Source organism: Vicugna pacos, chromosome 13 (assembly GCF_048564905.1).
Source record: "Vicugna pacos chromosome 13, VicPac4, whole genome shotgun sequence".
NCBI classification, from domain to species: domain Eukaryota; kingdom Metazoa; phylum Chordata; class Mammalia; order Artiodactyla; family Camelidae; genus Vicugna; species Vicugna pacos.
Window position 1 is genome coordinate 28884712 of NC_132999.1, and position 16134 is coordinate 28900845.

Sequence of the window (16134 nt, forward strand, 5' to 3'; positions counted from 1 at the left end):
CCAGGGGCAACCTGCAGTAGTGCCCAGGGCTCTGAGGCGCAGACCAAACCTTCTGGTTCCCCCAAGCCGAGCCTGGAAGGGCTTTCCTACAGCCAAGGGCCCAGCTACAATGGGAAGGGAAGGTTTGCCTCTCCCTGAGGCTGGCTCCGCGGGCCGGCTGAGCCGTTGGAATGACTCGCTGAGCTTGCTCTGGTCTGGTGGAGCCTCCCAGGGCCGCCCCAGGCTGTCAGCAGGGAGATGAATGCTATCCAGCAGGGCTTCAGACCTTCACCTCGGCAGTGACAGCCAGGGTGGGCGCAGCCTGGAAGGGCTTGCTGCAGGCACTGCCCCGGTCTGGCCTGCCAAAAATATGGCAGCAGAATAAGCAGCCCGTGGAGAACTGAGTTTGCCAATGTTCTGCCCTCGGTGCTCCGGGCCCTGGCGGGCCTCGGCAGCAGCTCCGCTCCTTTGGGCCTTGTTGGAGGTGGAGGGCGTTGTTTTACACCATCTACAGCTGATGCTTGGGCTGGCCTTGAGGAGTGGGGAGAGTTTTGCCAGATGGAGCTGGGAGAAGCACCTCCTGCATAAGTGAAAACACCAGGTGGGCAAGCCTACGGTTTGTCCATGACCGCTGGGTGGATGTGAGGGGGTGGGGGTAGCCAGGGGTGGGTGAGAGCAGTTAGCTGGAAATGTTCCTGAGCACCCTGCTGAGACACTTGCACATTCTAGGGGAGATGGGAATTCAGCAGGACAAGGAAAGATGGCTTCCTGATGATGGAGAGGCCGTCAGCAGGACAGTGGCTGCTGGCTGTGGGTTTCCAGCCCCCACCTGGAGCCAGAGGGATAGATTGGGAGGGCCTGGGGACCAAGCCATGGATCTCTCCCTCTGCCAGCCTAACTCTGGACCTTGTGATGGTAGCACCAAACCTAAAAAGGAAAGGAACTTAGAGATCATCTCGTCCAATCCAGTCCTGTCGTGGAGGAGGAACCAGGCACAGAGAAGGCAGGGGATTTATATAATGTCACACAGTAGAGCCAGGACCCCAGGCCAGGGGTGGGAGAGAGCCCAATGCTAACCCAGTTCGTAGTGAAATAGTCTTAGTCTCTCTCCAAATAAAAGCCAGCAGCCTTCCAGGCACGGGCCTCAGCCACTTCACAGAGCAATGCCCTAACCTTCAGGCCTTCTGCTGGGCACACGGAGGCTCCCTGGATGGCCAGCGAGGGGCTGGGGGTGGCAGAGAGCTGGTACCAGCCTCCTGGGCAAGAAGCCCAGGACCAGCACACAGAGAGTGCCCAAGAGGGGCTGCAGACCCACCCAGCCCCAGGTGATGGATTTCCCAATAACAGGGTGTCACTGCCCATTTATCACCAGGATGGCTCCATGGAGCTCCTCTCGGAAATGCTTCTCCTACCAGCCTAATTGGTGGAAGCAGCCGGGTCCAGCCACTGCCTCGTAGGCAGAGGGTGCTGCATGAACATTACTGCAGGGGCCAGTGCCCTGACTGCCTAGGGAGGGTGGGGGACTGGCCCTTCCTCAGACAAGTGAGAGTCGTCACTCCATCATTCACACCCTTGTGCCACCAGGCTGCTGGGTGGGAAAGACTGACCACCTGTCTCCTACTCCCTTAGCAAACCCGACGCAGGCTGCTGACGGAGGCAGCGTCTGCCCCTCGTGGGTTCTCAGGCCCCTCTGGCCTGGTCTCCTTGTCCCCCGACTGCAGAGTTCTGCCCAGGGAGCTCTGGGTTTCTCACTGAAGTGCGGTGGAAGCAACAGAGCCCAGAGAGTCCTGCCTGGTATCTCCCGGCTTGTTGGTGGCAGAGCCCAACTGGAATGAGACCTGGAGCCTTTCCCTCAGCTGCAGAAGTGGAGGCGGAAAAGCTATCCTTCTTCCCATCGGGGCTGGTGATGGGAGAACAGGGCCTGGCGGGCGGCAGTGTGTGTGGGGGTCCTGGTATGCTCTGAGGTCTGCCTGTGAGATGCAGAGTTGTGGGCCCCCTGCCCCCCTCTGCTCAGGTGGCCTGACTGGGGTTAGACAGGAAGGTCCCCAGGTCAGAGGAGGCTGAGTCCCCACTTGGGCCAACCGACTGCTCTTGCCTGAGCGGAGAGACAGCGTGAGGCAGGGAACCAGGCAGGGCTCTGGCTGGAGGTCATGGAGGGTTTCCCAGCCACGCTTTCTGCCTTCTAGAGGCTTCTACTCTGAGGATACCATGAGTTTCTCTCTAGCTGTTTCCTTGGGACCTAAAATCCCAGCACCAAGTGGGGGTCCCAGGTCCGGGGTGGGCAGTCCTGAGCCTGGAAGATGGGCGGGGGATGGGCTGTATTCTCTGTGCTGCTGCTTCTCTGAGCAGCACCCCTTGCATTTGCTTGTCCTTTTACAGGCACCAGCCCGGGACCCCTGCTGATCCCGTCCACCTCTCCCCAGCCCCATCCCTCCACTCCTCACAGCTGTCACTTGGTCAATACCCCTGCATCCACAAATCACTGCGACAGGAAGACCCCTTTGTCGCCTGTCCCTCGGAGACACGCATCTTCCCTGTGGCGACAGGGAGTCCCACATACTCCAGTGAGGGCTTGGACCTTCCTTGGTGACAGCAGGGCCAGAGTCGGGCAGTGTCTGAGAGCAGCTGAGATATGCTGGGGCCTGGAAGAGGGGTTTGGCTTGGGAAGCCCTAGGTGACCCTCTGGAGCACGAAGCATGGCCCAGTGGGAAGAGGTCACATGCTCTGTCAGAGGTGTGAGGCCACAGGTATTCTTTGAGCACCTGCTTGGTGTCAGACCCTGTGTGAGGCGGTGTGAGGGGACCCTGAGATGAAGCAAATGTTGGCAGGCACGGGGGCAGGTGCACCCTCGGACTGAGGACATTGAGGAAAGAGCCATGAACCAGGGGAAAGGGGGCCTGGGTTCAAGTTTGAGGGGGCCACGAAATCTCTCTCAAGTCGTTCCCCCTTTCTGGGGCTCCCTCCCTGTCCTCATAGAGCTGTCTATGAGGGCCCCCAGCTGAGGTCAGCCGAAGATCATGTGGAGATCCCATCTCTTCATCTGGGGCAAGGTGGTATGGGCAGCTCATGGGGCAACATCCATGTCTTCTGCCACGGCCACATGACACCGTGCTGACCCTGATGCTCTCCCTGTCGTCCTGCAGCTGCCACCTGAGCGCCTGCCCCTCCTCCGGGAAGAAGCTCTGTGACTGCCTCCCATCCAGCCCCAGAGTGCTCCTCCCACGCTCCCCCTTCATTCTTTCCTCTTCTCCCTCAAACCCTTCACATCCCCCTCCCCCCAGCATCTGCTGCTTGTTTCCTCTTTCTCCCCAGGTGGGATGAGAGGGTGGAAACGAAAGCGGACTCAGATGTCACCTGCTGATGGATGGTGGTGGCCTAAGCCCCGGAGCCCGCTGGGCAGCACAAAGCCGGGAGCTGAGCCCCTCCCACCACGTTCCGGGGGTGTCAGGACACTGTGGGAACGGGTTGCCTTTCTGGCACCACCCAGAGCCTTGAGTCTGACTATCAGCGTGGGCTCAGAGACACAGTCCCTTGCAGGATGGAATCGGGGTGGGGGGGCGTCTGTAGCTTGTCAACATGCGTGGCTCACGTAGTAACTGTCCTGGAGGCCCGTCATGAGGCCGACAGCGAGCAGAGCAGCATGGTGCAGTCTTGGAACCTTGGGTCCTTAGAGAGTTAGAACTGTAAACCCATGGAAACTGTTCTAAATGTTCTGTTAGACTCATGGGATCTTTAAACTGAGGGTTCTTAGGAACATCATGTGTCTGGGGAGGGGTCAGGGTCAGAGTTTAACCCAGAGCGGCTGGTGATGGGCTGTGAGTTTCAAGGCCCCACCAGGGCTGTTAAGGGAATAACAGGGGAAGAGCTGATGGGGCCCCCCCTTGCCCTGCTTCAAGTAGTGCAACTCCATTTTAATCTATTTTATCTGTTGGGGTTTCAGTTAGAAAAAGCATTCCTCTGCTTAAAAATAAAGACTACGGTTTTCTGGGCCCTGTGCTGTGCAGCTCTGTGCCAGGGCCTGCCGCCCCCTGAGAGGGTGGCTCTGGCCGCGGGTGAACAGGCAGGCACACGGGGCCTCCTGGGAGGGGGTGCAGGTTGCTCTGGGCCACCGTCTCCTCCCCCTCTCACTCCTGCTGTGTTGTTGCTGCCGCCAGAGAACACTCCGGGTCTGTCGTCCTGTTGACTGGGGTGACAGTTTAATAGTAGCTTCCTGGGCTGTCATTTAAATCTGCCTGCCAGGTTAGTAGGCCAGGGGCGGGCTGGCACGCCCCCTGCCCCCACCCCGGATCTTCCTTCTGCTGGTAGCGGTCGTCTTGGCAACGCCAGGGCCTGGTGAGCTCTGCAGAAGGGTAACTGAGGGGGGGAGCAGCCCTTTCATCTCCCCAGCCCAGCTACAAGTGGCCCAGCTGCCTTAGGGCTGGGCTGCAGGGCCAGAGCCAGGCCGCTCAGTGCTGGTCCAGGCCTGGGAGAGGGAGTGGGAACGGATGAGTCCCCTCTGTGCGCTGGTTCCAAGGTGGGGGCTTTACATCTTTGCTCTCCCAGATTCTCAACTGCCCTGAGAGGGAAGAGACCTGCCCCAGGTGGCTGAGCTGGAATCATCTTGCCTGTGGGTCTCTGCTCTACCCTCAGAGAGGGTTCCCTGGAGCCCATGACTTGTCTGCAGAAACCTGAGGGCAGACAGAGTCTGCATCTCTCTCATCTCCTTGTCCCACGTGGCCTGGTATCAATCCCCACTCCCCCATCCTGAGCTTGCCTCTGGACATGTCCCTGTTTTTAGTACTGGTGTCTCGCCACTGGAGTCCCCTCAGCTTTTCTGGGCCAAGTGCTCTGTGAATGCCTTCTCCTGTTTTTCACGGCTTAGTGGAGCTGGCCTAGAGACAAGATTGAGTGCCAGCCTCTGCTGTGTGACCATAGGCTAGTCCTTCCCCTCTCTAGGCCTCATCTTCTGAGCTATAGGATGAAAGGCTCACACAACAGCAGTGTTTCATTGAGTTTGGCTCATTGGACACTTGTTTGGAAATTAATTATTGTAATTAATAGACATGGCTTCCAAAACAGGAGTTCCTTGGCTAAATAAGTCTGGAAAGGGCTGGAGGGAACAAAATCAATCTGATACCTTTACTGTAGGCCTTCTCAGGGCCCTTAGTATGCCAGTGGGCATCATCTCCAAGGAGGAAATAATTATCCCAGACATCGGGGTGGATGGTCCCCCTGCTCTCTGTCCTGCCTTCTGCCTCTCTCTTCCTCTGCTAGGGACTCTTCACCCATGTGCGTGGCCCCACCAAATACTGGAGGAGGCCTGGGCAGCTTGGAGCAGTGGGTTTTGTTGGCTGCCCTGTGCTTAGCAGAGGCTGGGTGAGTCCCAGGGTGAGCTCAGGAAAAGCCAGGCCCCTGCACTGGGCCTCTGAGGGGCAGCCTGGTGCCAGGCGGGGCAAGTTGGCCCCTGGTCTTGTGGAGCTCCCAGGTCCGTTGTCCCTTGCCTCCTCCCAGCCCCAAATGGCCATTCCACCGGCTCCTCTACACCCCACACCCTGTTACCCCTCACCCTGGAAGGCCCTTCATTGTTCTCCTCACTCCCACAGTTTGGCTGACCTCTCTTCGCTGAACATGGTCCCCTCCTCCAAGAAGCCTTCCCTGACCCCTGGGTTGGTCAAGTGGCCCTCCCCTGGCTTTCTGGCCACGTAGTGGGACCTAGGTTCAGGTGCAGCCCTCCCGCTGACATGTGCTGTGCCTTTGAGCAGCCACTTCTCCTTGAGCCTGACTTCTGGCTTATGGAACAGGAGAGTGGCAGAGGAGACTTCAAGGCCCTGGGAGCTGACATGATGGAGCATTGTGGTTGCCAAGAAGAAGCCACACCGAGCAGCTCCACCTGGCAGCCCTGACTAATCTTTGTTTTGAAGCCCCCTGTCAGCACTGGGGCTGCGGGATGAGCGTGGGTGGGGAACAGCAGCAGGAAGGATGCACATTGTCTCAGGGTAGGATGCCTCTAGGGGTGGAGAAACTGGGAGGTGCTGAGTGATCATAACAATTTCATAAGAACATAGACTATGGGCACAAAGAGGGGCTGAGGATACACCACACCTCCACATCCAGATGAGAAGGTAGGCCCAGGTGACTGATGAGCCCAATGTCACACACACAGCAGCTGGAGCTGCTAAGTCCACATGCCTCAGACTTGCACTTTTCTGCTTTTTAGTTCATAAAGCCCTGGCACCACCCTTAGCCCATTTGCTCCTACAACTACCCTGTGTGGTAAAGCAGGGATATTACCCCTGAATGTTGATTTAAAAAGTGAGATTCAGAGACGTTGTGTAACTTGCAAAAGGTCACACAGCCCACAAGTGGCAGAGCAGAGTTCCATCAACCGTGAACATCTGACGCTATCCTTGGCCAGCGTTCTCGTTAGAAATAGCAGCTCCCACTTCCTTTGTCCTGGTTTTCCCATTCTCTCCCAGTCTGCCACAGGATTGGCCCCTCCCCGCTGCCCTTGGGAACCCCATGTCCTTTGTGGCAGCCCATCTGTTGCCATAGCACCAGATTATGATGTCGCAGACCTTGTAGACTACTGCTCCTGGGCTGTGGAGTACAGAGAATCACAGAGGTGGGCATTGTCCAAAGGGCAACTGGCATAGAGGGACATAAATCCCTGGAAACAGAGAGCCACGGCCTCGAGCCCAGCTTGGGGATCACCCTGGGAGCTGGAGCCAAGGCTGCCAAGGCCAGGAGAGTAGGGGTCTGGCATGGTTTGCTCTGACAGCCTCAAAAGACTGCCCAGCCCTCGTCTCCTGGCAGGGTGGAGGTAGCCTCTTGACGAGGGGCTATTGGGCTCTTTACACTGAACAACCTGACACCAGGATGCTCGCTCAAATCCTTTTTTGCCTTTTGACCTTGTGGCAGTGCTACCTCAGAAAGCAACCATCCCTGCTTGCCCAGAGAGGAAGGCGCTTGCCCAGGGTCACCTAGGGAAGATGTGGCCGTGCCAGGATTCAGGCTCAGCTCTACTTCCAAGTCCTTCCATATGGTTACACTTCAGACAGGGCCCACCAAGGTGTTTTAGTCTAGTCCCTAACCTGAAAATGACCATGCTGCCTCAGTTTCCCCATTCGCAAAGCACAGGTTGTCATAGGCCCAGGTTTATTCTACTATATGCTTCTAGGCGTGTTCCAGGGGAGCCCTTCATGCCAGCACCTCTGGGCTGGGGCTGATCTGCCACATTTCTTTGACCTGCAGCCCCTGGGATGTAGTCACACCCATTTGCCTCTCTGGGGTCCTCATTCATAGCTTGACAATGCTGAGGTGGCTATGGGACTTAGTACAAAGAGCCCAGGCTCTGGCAACTGCTGGATGGAATTGAAATCCTATTTCTGCCACCTACCACCTTCACCCCTTTGAGCCTCAATTTCTTCTTCTGTAAAGTGGAATTAACAACAGCTGCCAGGATAGCTGTGAGGAGTCACTGGGATATTGGGGGAAAGGTCCCAGGGCAGAGCCAGGGTGGAAAATGTCCAAACTGGTCATGACAGTGAACAAATCTGTTTCCCAAAACACCATCAAGGGACATGCGTCCCTGAGGCTGCCATTTCCTGGCCTCAGGGCTGCCCTCCAGGATGGTGATGGGGCTTGTAGTTGCTCTGGCCTCCTTGCCTGGTGCCTGCCAGGACTTGGCACACTTGGGAGGCCAAGCTCGTTCCCAGTCTCCCAGAATACCAGGGAGGAAATGGTCCCTGGAGAGGGGCTGGCTGGCTCCAGCCCGGCAACAGAGCCCCTCCGTCACCTTTGTCAAACCTGCCTTTTTCTCCTGGGGTTTGCTGGTTGTGCGCTTGTGCTGACAGGCTGGGCTGGTTTCTCTTTTGTGTGCTCAGGGCACAGATGCAAGCTTGTTGAGCGCCAAACTGAAGCTTCCATGGACTTTCCCACTTACTCTGGGCCTTTTTCTTCCACATCTGATGCCCCTGGGCATTTTGTTTGGGCATTCCCATGGTGGGGAAGAGGAATGCCTGCCTGTGAGGTCAAATTATGGCCCTGCTCCCACCTAGATGTGACCTTGGGCATGTAACTAATGCCCTGGGGCTGAATTTCCCCATGTGTCAAGTGAGGATGTAATAGGCCCTTTGTCGTGGGATTTCCTGGTCAAGTGCTTAGCACAGAGACTGGCACGCAGAATGCACTTGGAGAATGTTAGAACAGGGAAAAGATAGCATTGGAATATTTTTCTTTTTTGGATGCCGAGCTTCTTGTGGAAGGAGAACTCTGGTGTTCATGTTAGGAAGTGCCCTAGGTGCCATGGTTCATAACTACTTACTTTCCCATAATCACAGTCCGTGATTTACCAAAAGGCAGTACCATATTGGTATCTGTTCCCATGTCGAACGATGACCCCTCAGTGCAGGGCTCAGGGAGGGCTGTTTGGTGGTCCTGGGCTGGGAGGCCAGCCAGCTGGTTCTGATCCCTGCCTTTCTGAGTGTCCCTGGGCCACACCCCTTAACTTTCTCTGGGCCTCAGGCTCCCATCTGTAGGTAGACTCTGATTACTCTGGTCTCTCCTAGCCTACACGGGGAGAGGTGTTCTTCTAAGGAAAGTGTGAAGAAAACTCAGCATAGAACGCAGATATGCTGCAAGGATTCCACTGAAAAGAAAGGCAGAAATGAAACGGATTCTAGAGGCCTAGTGTCTGTCCCCAGATCCCTGTCAGGCTGCTCAGGGTCAGGAGCAGTCAGGTGGCTCCAGAGGGGAACAGAGGGCCTGTGGGAGGATTTACGTAGTCCCAGGCTGGCCACTGGGAAGGACCTTCCGGGAGAAAGTGAGCCTGGTCCTGGAGGTGTGGGAGCAGAGGCTGGGTGGCTGCGTTTCCTTTGGATTCAGTGCCCCCACTGAACTCTACCCCGAGTTGGGTCCTGTGCTGAATCTGACGCAGTCTCTATACTGGAGGAGCACCAGGCCAGTGCAGGGACAGGGAGAAAAGCAAACCACGTTGGCTCTGCGTTCTCGTCCCATTCTGCTCCCAGCTGTGAGAGCCTAGCCTGCTACGTACGTCCCCTGTGAGGGCACAGAACACCCCATTTCCTTTGCTTCTAATTAAGACTCAAGGATGGAGAGTATAGCTCAAGTGGTAGAGCACATGCTTAGAGTGCATGAGGTCCTGGGTTCAATCCCCAGTACCTCCTCCAAGAATAAATAAATCTAATTACCTCCCCCAACTAAATAAATAAATACAATTCATGGGAAAAAAAAAAGACTCAAACTATAAAAACAGCAATACTTACTGCTGTGTGCCTCTGTTGCCTGTTCTTCATATATTGTAACTTGCTGTTACTCTTCCTCCGAGCGCTTTGTTTCCTTCTCCTCATTGTATAGATAAGAAAACAGAGGCTCAGAGGTTAAGTAACACAAGAGACAGAGCTAGGATTCAAACCCCCTGTGTAGAGGCCTCCCCTCCAGGCTGTAAGCACCTTGGGGGCAGATTGATTTGGGTGTCTTGCCTGTAGATCCTCTGTCCCTCACTCTAAACAGAACACACCTCATTAATCTTGGCACTCAGTGATCATTTGCCTTTATGGTTTATTATCAGCAGCTCCCCGGTGCTTACAGAAGGGGCCTTGAATTCACTCTGGTTGAGGGCTGCAAGAAAGGCAGGTCAAGAGACTGAGAACTGACTGATGAGGCTAAGACAGCTACTGTAAATGATCAGGGAGGGCTTCCTGGAGGCTGTGACAGCAGAACTGGACTTGAGGGAAGAGAGAGGTATGACAGGGGAAGGGATCCTGTCACCCTTGTTGGACTTGAACACCTGAACTTGCAGAGCAGGACCAGGTGTCACCTGTCCCCACCTGGTGTGACATAAATAAGCCTTTCTCTCCTGTCCTCACCTCTTGGTCAGCGAGGCACTCATGGCCTGCTGGGGCCGTGGGAGGTCACGTGGTCCAGCTTGCAGCCTGAGCACATTCTGGTCACCCGGTAGCCACCTGACTGTACATCCTAGAAAAGCCTCCTGTGCCCACCCAGCCCCTCCTCACTCTTCTCCTTGCCCTGCAGCCAAGAAGACCTGTGCAGACAGTGACTTCACCTGTGACAATGGCCACTGCATCCACGAGCAGTGGAAGTGCGACGGCGAGGAGGAGTGTCCTGACGGCTCCGACGAGTCCGAGGCCACTTGCAGTGAGTCCTGCCCCTTGGGCTCGGATCGGGGAGGCTATGCTCGGGGTCTCAGTTTCCTCATCAGATCTTCCTTGTTGGGAGGTTAGGAGGCTCGGGTGAGTGATCTGTGGAACACAGCCTGAGGCTCACTTGTGCTGAGCCCTTGGGAGCTCCTGGCCAACCGTCAGGTGCCTCTAGTTGCTGGTGTCTGGTGACCTGTTTCTGGGCTTTCTTCCCAGCCCTCCTGCAGGTTGGGCCCTGCCCCTGTACTACCAGGAGCTCCAGACAGCCCCTCTGAGCCCTTCTCCCCAGTAGTTGCCGGAGCACACCCTCCAGGCCTCCCCTTGGTCTCCCTGACACATTTTTTTTTGAGGACTCTTATCATAATTCTAATAGCACTGATGGCAACTGGCGCTTATTAAGCATTCACTGTGCACCAGGCACTGTGCTGAGTGCTTTGTATGCATTAATTCATCTTACCCCACAGCAGCTGTATGAGGCATGTACTGTCACTTTCCGAATTTTGCAAAGGACACTGAGGCTTAGAGAGGTTGAGTGACTTGCCCAAGGCCACCCAGCTGGGACTTTGAGGCTGCAGCTTTTTCCTCTCCCTGGGCGGGCAGAGCCTAGGAACCTGGCCTCCACAGCAGGCCAGATGGCAGCAGAGGCAGCCAGGGGCCAGGCGAAGGCCAGGCCAGCCCCAGGCCCATCTCCCACACTCAGGCTCTGTCTCTCTGAGATTTCTTTTCCAGGCCCTAATCCTCAAAGCAAACTTACATCCGGCAGGTCATTCCGTGACATTTGTTAAATTAAAAAGGAGATGAGGAGGGGGCGGGGAAGGAGCCGGTGGCCCCGGAGGCTGAGCTTCAGCTGAATGAGCCTGAGACAGAAGGCTGAAGGGGTCTGGGGGAGGGCGCAGCACGTGGAAGACGGTGGGGCTGGAAGATCCTGTGGGTCACAATCCCGGGTCCTCCTTAGGGGTCACAGTCACCCCAGAGGCAGAGGCAAGGACAGTGGAGGCCAGTGTCCCACCTAGGGTTGTGGCTGGTGATAACTGGGTTTCCTTGTCTCCTAGCAACAGAGCTACCAGTCTCTGTGTGAGAGAAAGAGAAAGGGAGAGAGAAAAGAGAGCAGGAACCACCCCCACTGGAGGCAGGGGGCCCCCTGGTTTCCTTGCACAGCTGCCCTGCACTCCCAGCCGTGCCACAGACCCTATCCTTTCCTCACCCCATCAAGTAGCCAAACCCGGTGCTGTCCTGGAGGAGTCTGGGCAGGAGGCAGCCCAGCGCTTTGTCCTGAGCTTCTGGAGGAACAAAGCCCAGCCACGCCCACTTGCTGCTCTCATCCTCATGGCAACCTTGGGAGGGGGTGGATCCCGTTTAGAGAAAAGGAAACTGAGGCTGGGACAGATTTGGCCACTTGCCCAAGGCTGCCCGGCTAACATGGGGCAGAGCTATGTGCAGCCCCGAGTGCGTGTTTGGGGAGGGGGCTGTGGCCACCATGGCAGTCAGCCAGCTCTGCCATCCGGATCCCATGCCAGCAGTTACCCTGGACACTGGGGGCAGGGGGAGGGGTTGCCTCATCATGGTCGTTACTGGGGCCTGTCCTGCTGCCTGAGCTGTGCTCCCCTTCTCCCCACATCTCCATCTCTTTGCATTGATGCTGCTTTTCATCTTCCTCCTGCCCAGCCCTGCTCTCGGGCTGCCTCCCTTTCCTGCCTGCCCCTTCCTCCTCCTCCCTCTTGCCCTGACTGTGTTTCCCTCTATCTTCCTGGCTCTTGCTCGTCCCAGCACTGGCTGCCTGCACATCCTCTGGGCTGTGCAGGGGCCTTCCAGCCTCACGCCTCCTGACTCCCAGGCCCACTTCATGCCCGGTTGTAAAGCACAGTTATTTGACAGTTGAGTAACTGGAGGCCTAGTTGGGGAGCTGGGGGCCTTGCTTCCAAGATACACAGGTCGTTCGTGGCTGCTCTGCCTTCCGTGACAAAGGCAGGCTCTCTGAGGCTTGTCAGCGCCCCGTGGGCATCACTGCTGCACCCCGGGAGTCGGGAGGCTCAGCTCTTCTCTGGGCCCTGGTTTCTAATATTCTAGAATTCCAAAGACCATGATTCTAAGATTCCTGGACTCTTAGGATTCTGAGACCCTCTTTCTCCCTTGCCTGTCCCAGCTAGGGACCAAGGCCCAGGATCTCACTTTGTGTGCTCAGTTACATTGGTCACACATGCGCGAGGCCTGTGGATGGGGAGGGCTGCCTGGAGGAGGTCAGCCAGAATGGGACCTTGAGGATCAGTCAGAATTTGGGGCAGCAGGACCTGGTAGCAAGCTTGCTAGAGCTTCCCGACCGAATGGGAACCTGGCAGCCAACCCGCTGCCCATTTAATTGGCGTTGTCGGAGCAACCTCCACAGTCTACCAGGTTCCTGGGGACAATGCCAGCTCCCGGGATAAAGCCCCCTCCCCACCTGCAAAGAAGGATTATAGGCAATGGTAAAGTGCAGTGGGTTTTGGGTCTGATATATTTGGGTTCAGGTCCTTTAACCTGTGAGACCTGAGGCAGATTGCCCAATCATCTCCCTCAGTTTATTCATCTGTAAAATGGAGTAATGGTACTTAACCTTACAGGGGTGGTGAAGATTAAGTGAAAAAAATGCACACAGAGTGTCAGTACTGGAGTAAATGGCAGTGTTATTTTTACTATGACATTTTGACTCCAGACCCTCTCCCCAACATACACCTATTTAAAATCTTAGTCTAAGTAAGGGGGGTTTGCATGGAGAAGGAAAGGGATTTGGGAGTGGGTCCCCATTCTTATGTTCTTCCTCTATGTCATCTGCCCCTAGCTGGCTGGGATTTCTCCCAACTCTGTTTCCTTCTGGTTCTGGAGTCTGTCTATCATATTGGGCCAGGAGTCACAGTGGGAGAGCCCGGGCATTTGCCTAATGAAAGTAGCATTTCAGCTCTAATTATAGCTCACTTGACTGGGGACGTTTGTGACCCACCTTCAGGCATTTGTTGAGAGGGGTGTGGGGTGGAGGTGGGGAGGTTGGTTCTAGGTGAATGAGTTACAAATCTGGGTGCTGCTTATTGAAAATGAGGTTCTATTCATGCATCTTGGAGCCTTGCCACCTGGAGGGGGGACCTCACTGATTAACCAAGTACCCCTTCCTATTAGAGACCAGAGACAGTTTCTGAGATCACCCCACGGGTTAGGGGCTGACCCAGCTGGATGTGCTCTACCTGAGCCCGTGAGAAGGAGCTTGTTGTATCTGCCCCCTTCTGCACGGTGGGATGCTCCCATGCCGTGCTTCCTGGGGCAGCAGCTGGACACCGGCAGTTCCCACTGCCTGAGTCTCTAGTCCCCTCGGAGCTGGTGGCCCCCATTTGGAGGTTGTCTGCCCCTAAAGCCTCAGGTGACCGACACTGCAGATACATTCACTCAATAAATAGCTGTCAAGCACTTTCATTCTTTTATTCAACAGACATTTCCCTTTTTATTAATTGGTGAACTTATGAATTAGAGAAAGTACCAGTGGATTTGGATTTCTGGGGCAGGATTCTCTGGGAATTTATAAATGCCTCCAGCCACTCCAGGATGCCGTTGCAGGCGCTTGGTGATTTTGGGGGATTCCTGATGTCTGAAAGACAGTGGGGCTCACTCCTGCGTCCGGGGACTTTGCATACTTTGGAGAACAGGACAGAGGCGTCCTTTGGGGCATCTGTTTCCATGAGAGGGAGAGAGGGGGCGAGATGGAAGGAGAGAGAGAGGTGTTCAGTCCAGGGGTGGGGGCTGCATCCTGGTGGGCCGTGTGGACCCTGATACTGTGTAATGTGCATCCCTAGGGGTGAGTCCAGGGCCCTCCCATCCCTTTGCATCTGCATTTCATGAAAGAAAACAAGAGCAATGGTTTTCTGAGTTCCGAGTTTATTCCAGGCTCTGAGTGTAGGGACTTCCACGTTTCCCCACTTAAACTACTCTCCAACTCTGGGAGATTATGTAATCCCATTCTCAGATGGGGTGAGCCAGGGTACAGAGAGGTTAAGTGACTTGCCTAAGTACAGATTCCTTCATGTTAGTAAATGGATCCAGGCCTGTCCAACTCCAAAACCCATGCTCTGTCTCCTGCCTTGTGCTGCCTGGGGCCTTTGGCTTCAGTTATCCTGAAATTGGACATCAGACAGCCATCTACCATCTTGCAGACTCTGCCTGAGCAAAGGCCCAGTGAGCCTCCTGCCTCCAATGACTGCTCTCCAGCCAGAGGCACCAGGAGACTGACGGGCATACTTTTCTCATGTGCAGTGATAAATGCAGTAAGTTAAGAAGGACGTTTGGAGTTGAGGAAGCTGGAGTGGAAGTCTTCGAGCAAATGACTTACCCTCTCTGGGCTTTGCTCTCCTCATCCGTAAAATGGCGGTAATAACAGTACCCGCCTCATAAGGAGACACTGCACATCAACACTCCCCAGACCAACCTCCCGGGGCTGGGCAGTGGGACGCCTGACCCGGGAGCCCAGAGGGCGACGTCCGTGACCTGCTGTGGGGAGGAGCTGCATCACAACGGAGACGGTGAGGTTCCCAGAGAGACAGCAGTTGGAATACCCAGCACCCAGTAGCCCAGGCAGGTCACCTCCTCTCTCTGGGCCTCTGTCTCCTGTCACTCTGGTCGGTGGCTGCTCTTCAATGTGACCTCCAAGGCCCCTCATGTCCCGGCGCTCCCAGAAGGTGCTGTGGCTGTTTGAGAGTGGGAGGGCTGGTGTCAGGCACTGCTGAGTACTTGAGAGCCTGTAATTAGAGCTGTCTATTTAGGGACGCAGCCAATGTCTTATTAATTATAAAGAAAGGAAGCAGACGGATTGTTTAATCATTGTCCTTGCTGAAAGGTTATGCAATTAACTGTATAAATATTCATTAAAAGTTCAAGCAGCTGCCTGCTGCACTGGGGTATGCAGAACCAGGCCCCCTGGAGATGGTGTGGACGGTCAAGGGCCATTTCAGTCACCTGGGCTTTTGAGCGGAGAGCTTGGGTCTGGTTCTGGGCCACCTCTCTACCCAGAGGAGTGTGAGGGGCTTGATGGAAAGGGCACAGTTTACTCAAGGAAACCTGAACTCTGCCTCCTCTCACTGCTGTGCATTTTGGGCCAATTACTTGGTTTCTCTGAACCTCAGTTTCCTCATTTGTAAAATGGAGTGTTTACCTGAAGAATCACTGCCCTGCTCCCTTCCAGAGGTGCCACTGACATGATAATCTTTGTGAATGGTGCCCTTGGAGTTTGCACTCACAAGGCCTGCTTACCTGGCAGGGTGAGGGTCAGGCTGACATGGGAAGTTATCAACTCAACAGCACAGCGCAGCCTGACCCAGTGCAGTGCTCTGTAAGTGGCTCCCTGCCAGCTCCCCATGAGGTTCCATTTCCTGAGGCCTGGCTTAGGGACTTAGGGTTGCCTTGTCCCTCTAGCCCATCACAAACATACAGAATGCCTCTATTACTTTCCTGGGTGTGAATTTAAGAGATGAAATATCCTACAGGTTTTGGACTTGCAGAATGATAACGTGGGGGTTCTCAAATTGGGTGTGTGAGAATCACCAGGGGATTGGGGCTGTGGGGAGTTACTAAAGTACAGATTCCTGAGCTCTGCCCTCAGAGTCTGGATTTAGTCTAGTGTGAGCTCGGGCCCAGGAACCTGCTCTTGTAACAGCCCTCACATGCCCACCCCTTGGTCCGGACTCTGGGACACACTGGTCGCTGAGCCCCCTCGTGTTCTAGTGGACCCAGACTGGGAAGTGCTCATTCAGGTCCTGCAGTGTGTTGGTGATGGAGGTGCTCTGGGCCCCTCTCCTGACTCCCAGGCCCCTTACCACCCTGCACTACTGCTCCAAGAAGCCCTTCATAAAGGGTCTCTGGGTATCAGTGCTTTCCAGGGCTCTACCTGACAGTTATTTGTAAAGGGAAATTTCTGTAAAATGACTGCTATGAATCCCATATTCCCAACAGTTTGCCCTATATTTATGAACTGTATTCCTATGGA

General features: G+C 55.3%; 1 protein-coding gene, 1 long non-coding RNA gene and 1 other non-coding gene across 11 annotated transcripts in view; 2 read left to right on the plus strand and 1 right to left on the minus strand.

The window, feature by feature from the left end:
• LRP8 (LDL receptor related protein 8) overlaps positions 1-16134 on the plus strand; it is a 74285-nt gene that overhangs the window by 25508 nt on the left and 32643 nt on the right. For all 9 annotated transcript variants that reach the window (XM_072974430.1, XM_072974424.1, XM_072974425.1 and 6 more), the window contains one exon: positions 10012-10134. In XM_072974430.1, the coding sequence (XP_072830531.1) occupies positions 10012-10134 (123 nt within the window). The remainder of the gene's footprint in view (positions 1-10011; positions 10135-16134) is intronic.
• TRNAS-AGA (transfer RNA serine (anticodon AGA)) lies at positions 9070-9143 on the plus strand. The gene has a single exon. It is a non-coding gene; the product is annotated as a tRNA-Ser (tRNA).
• LOC140700635 (uncharacterized) lies at positions 9521-11406 on the minus strand. Its single transcript, XR_012079101.1, has 3 exons — positions 11341-11406; positions 10043-10238; positions 9521-9597 (listed from the first exon to the last, which is right to left on the minus strand). It is a non-coding gene; the product is annotated as an uncharacterized lncRNA (long non-coding RNA).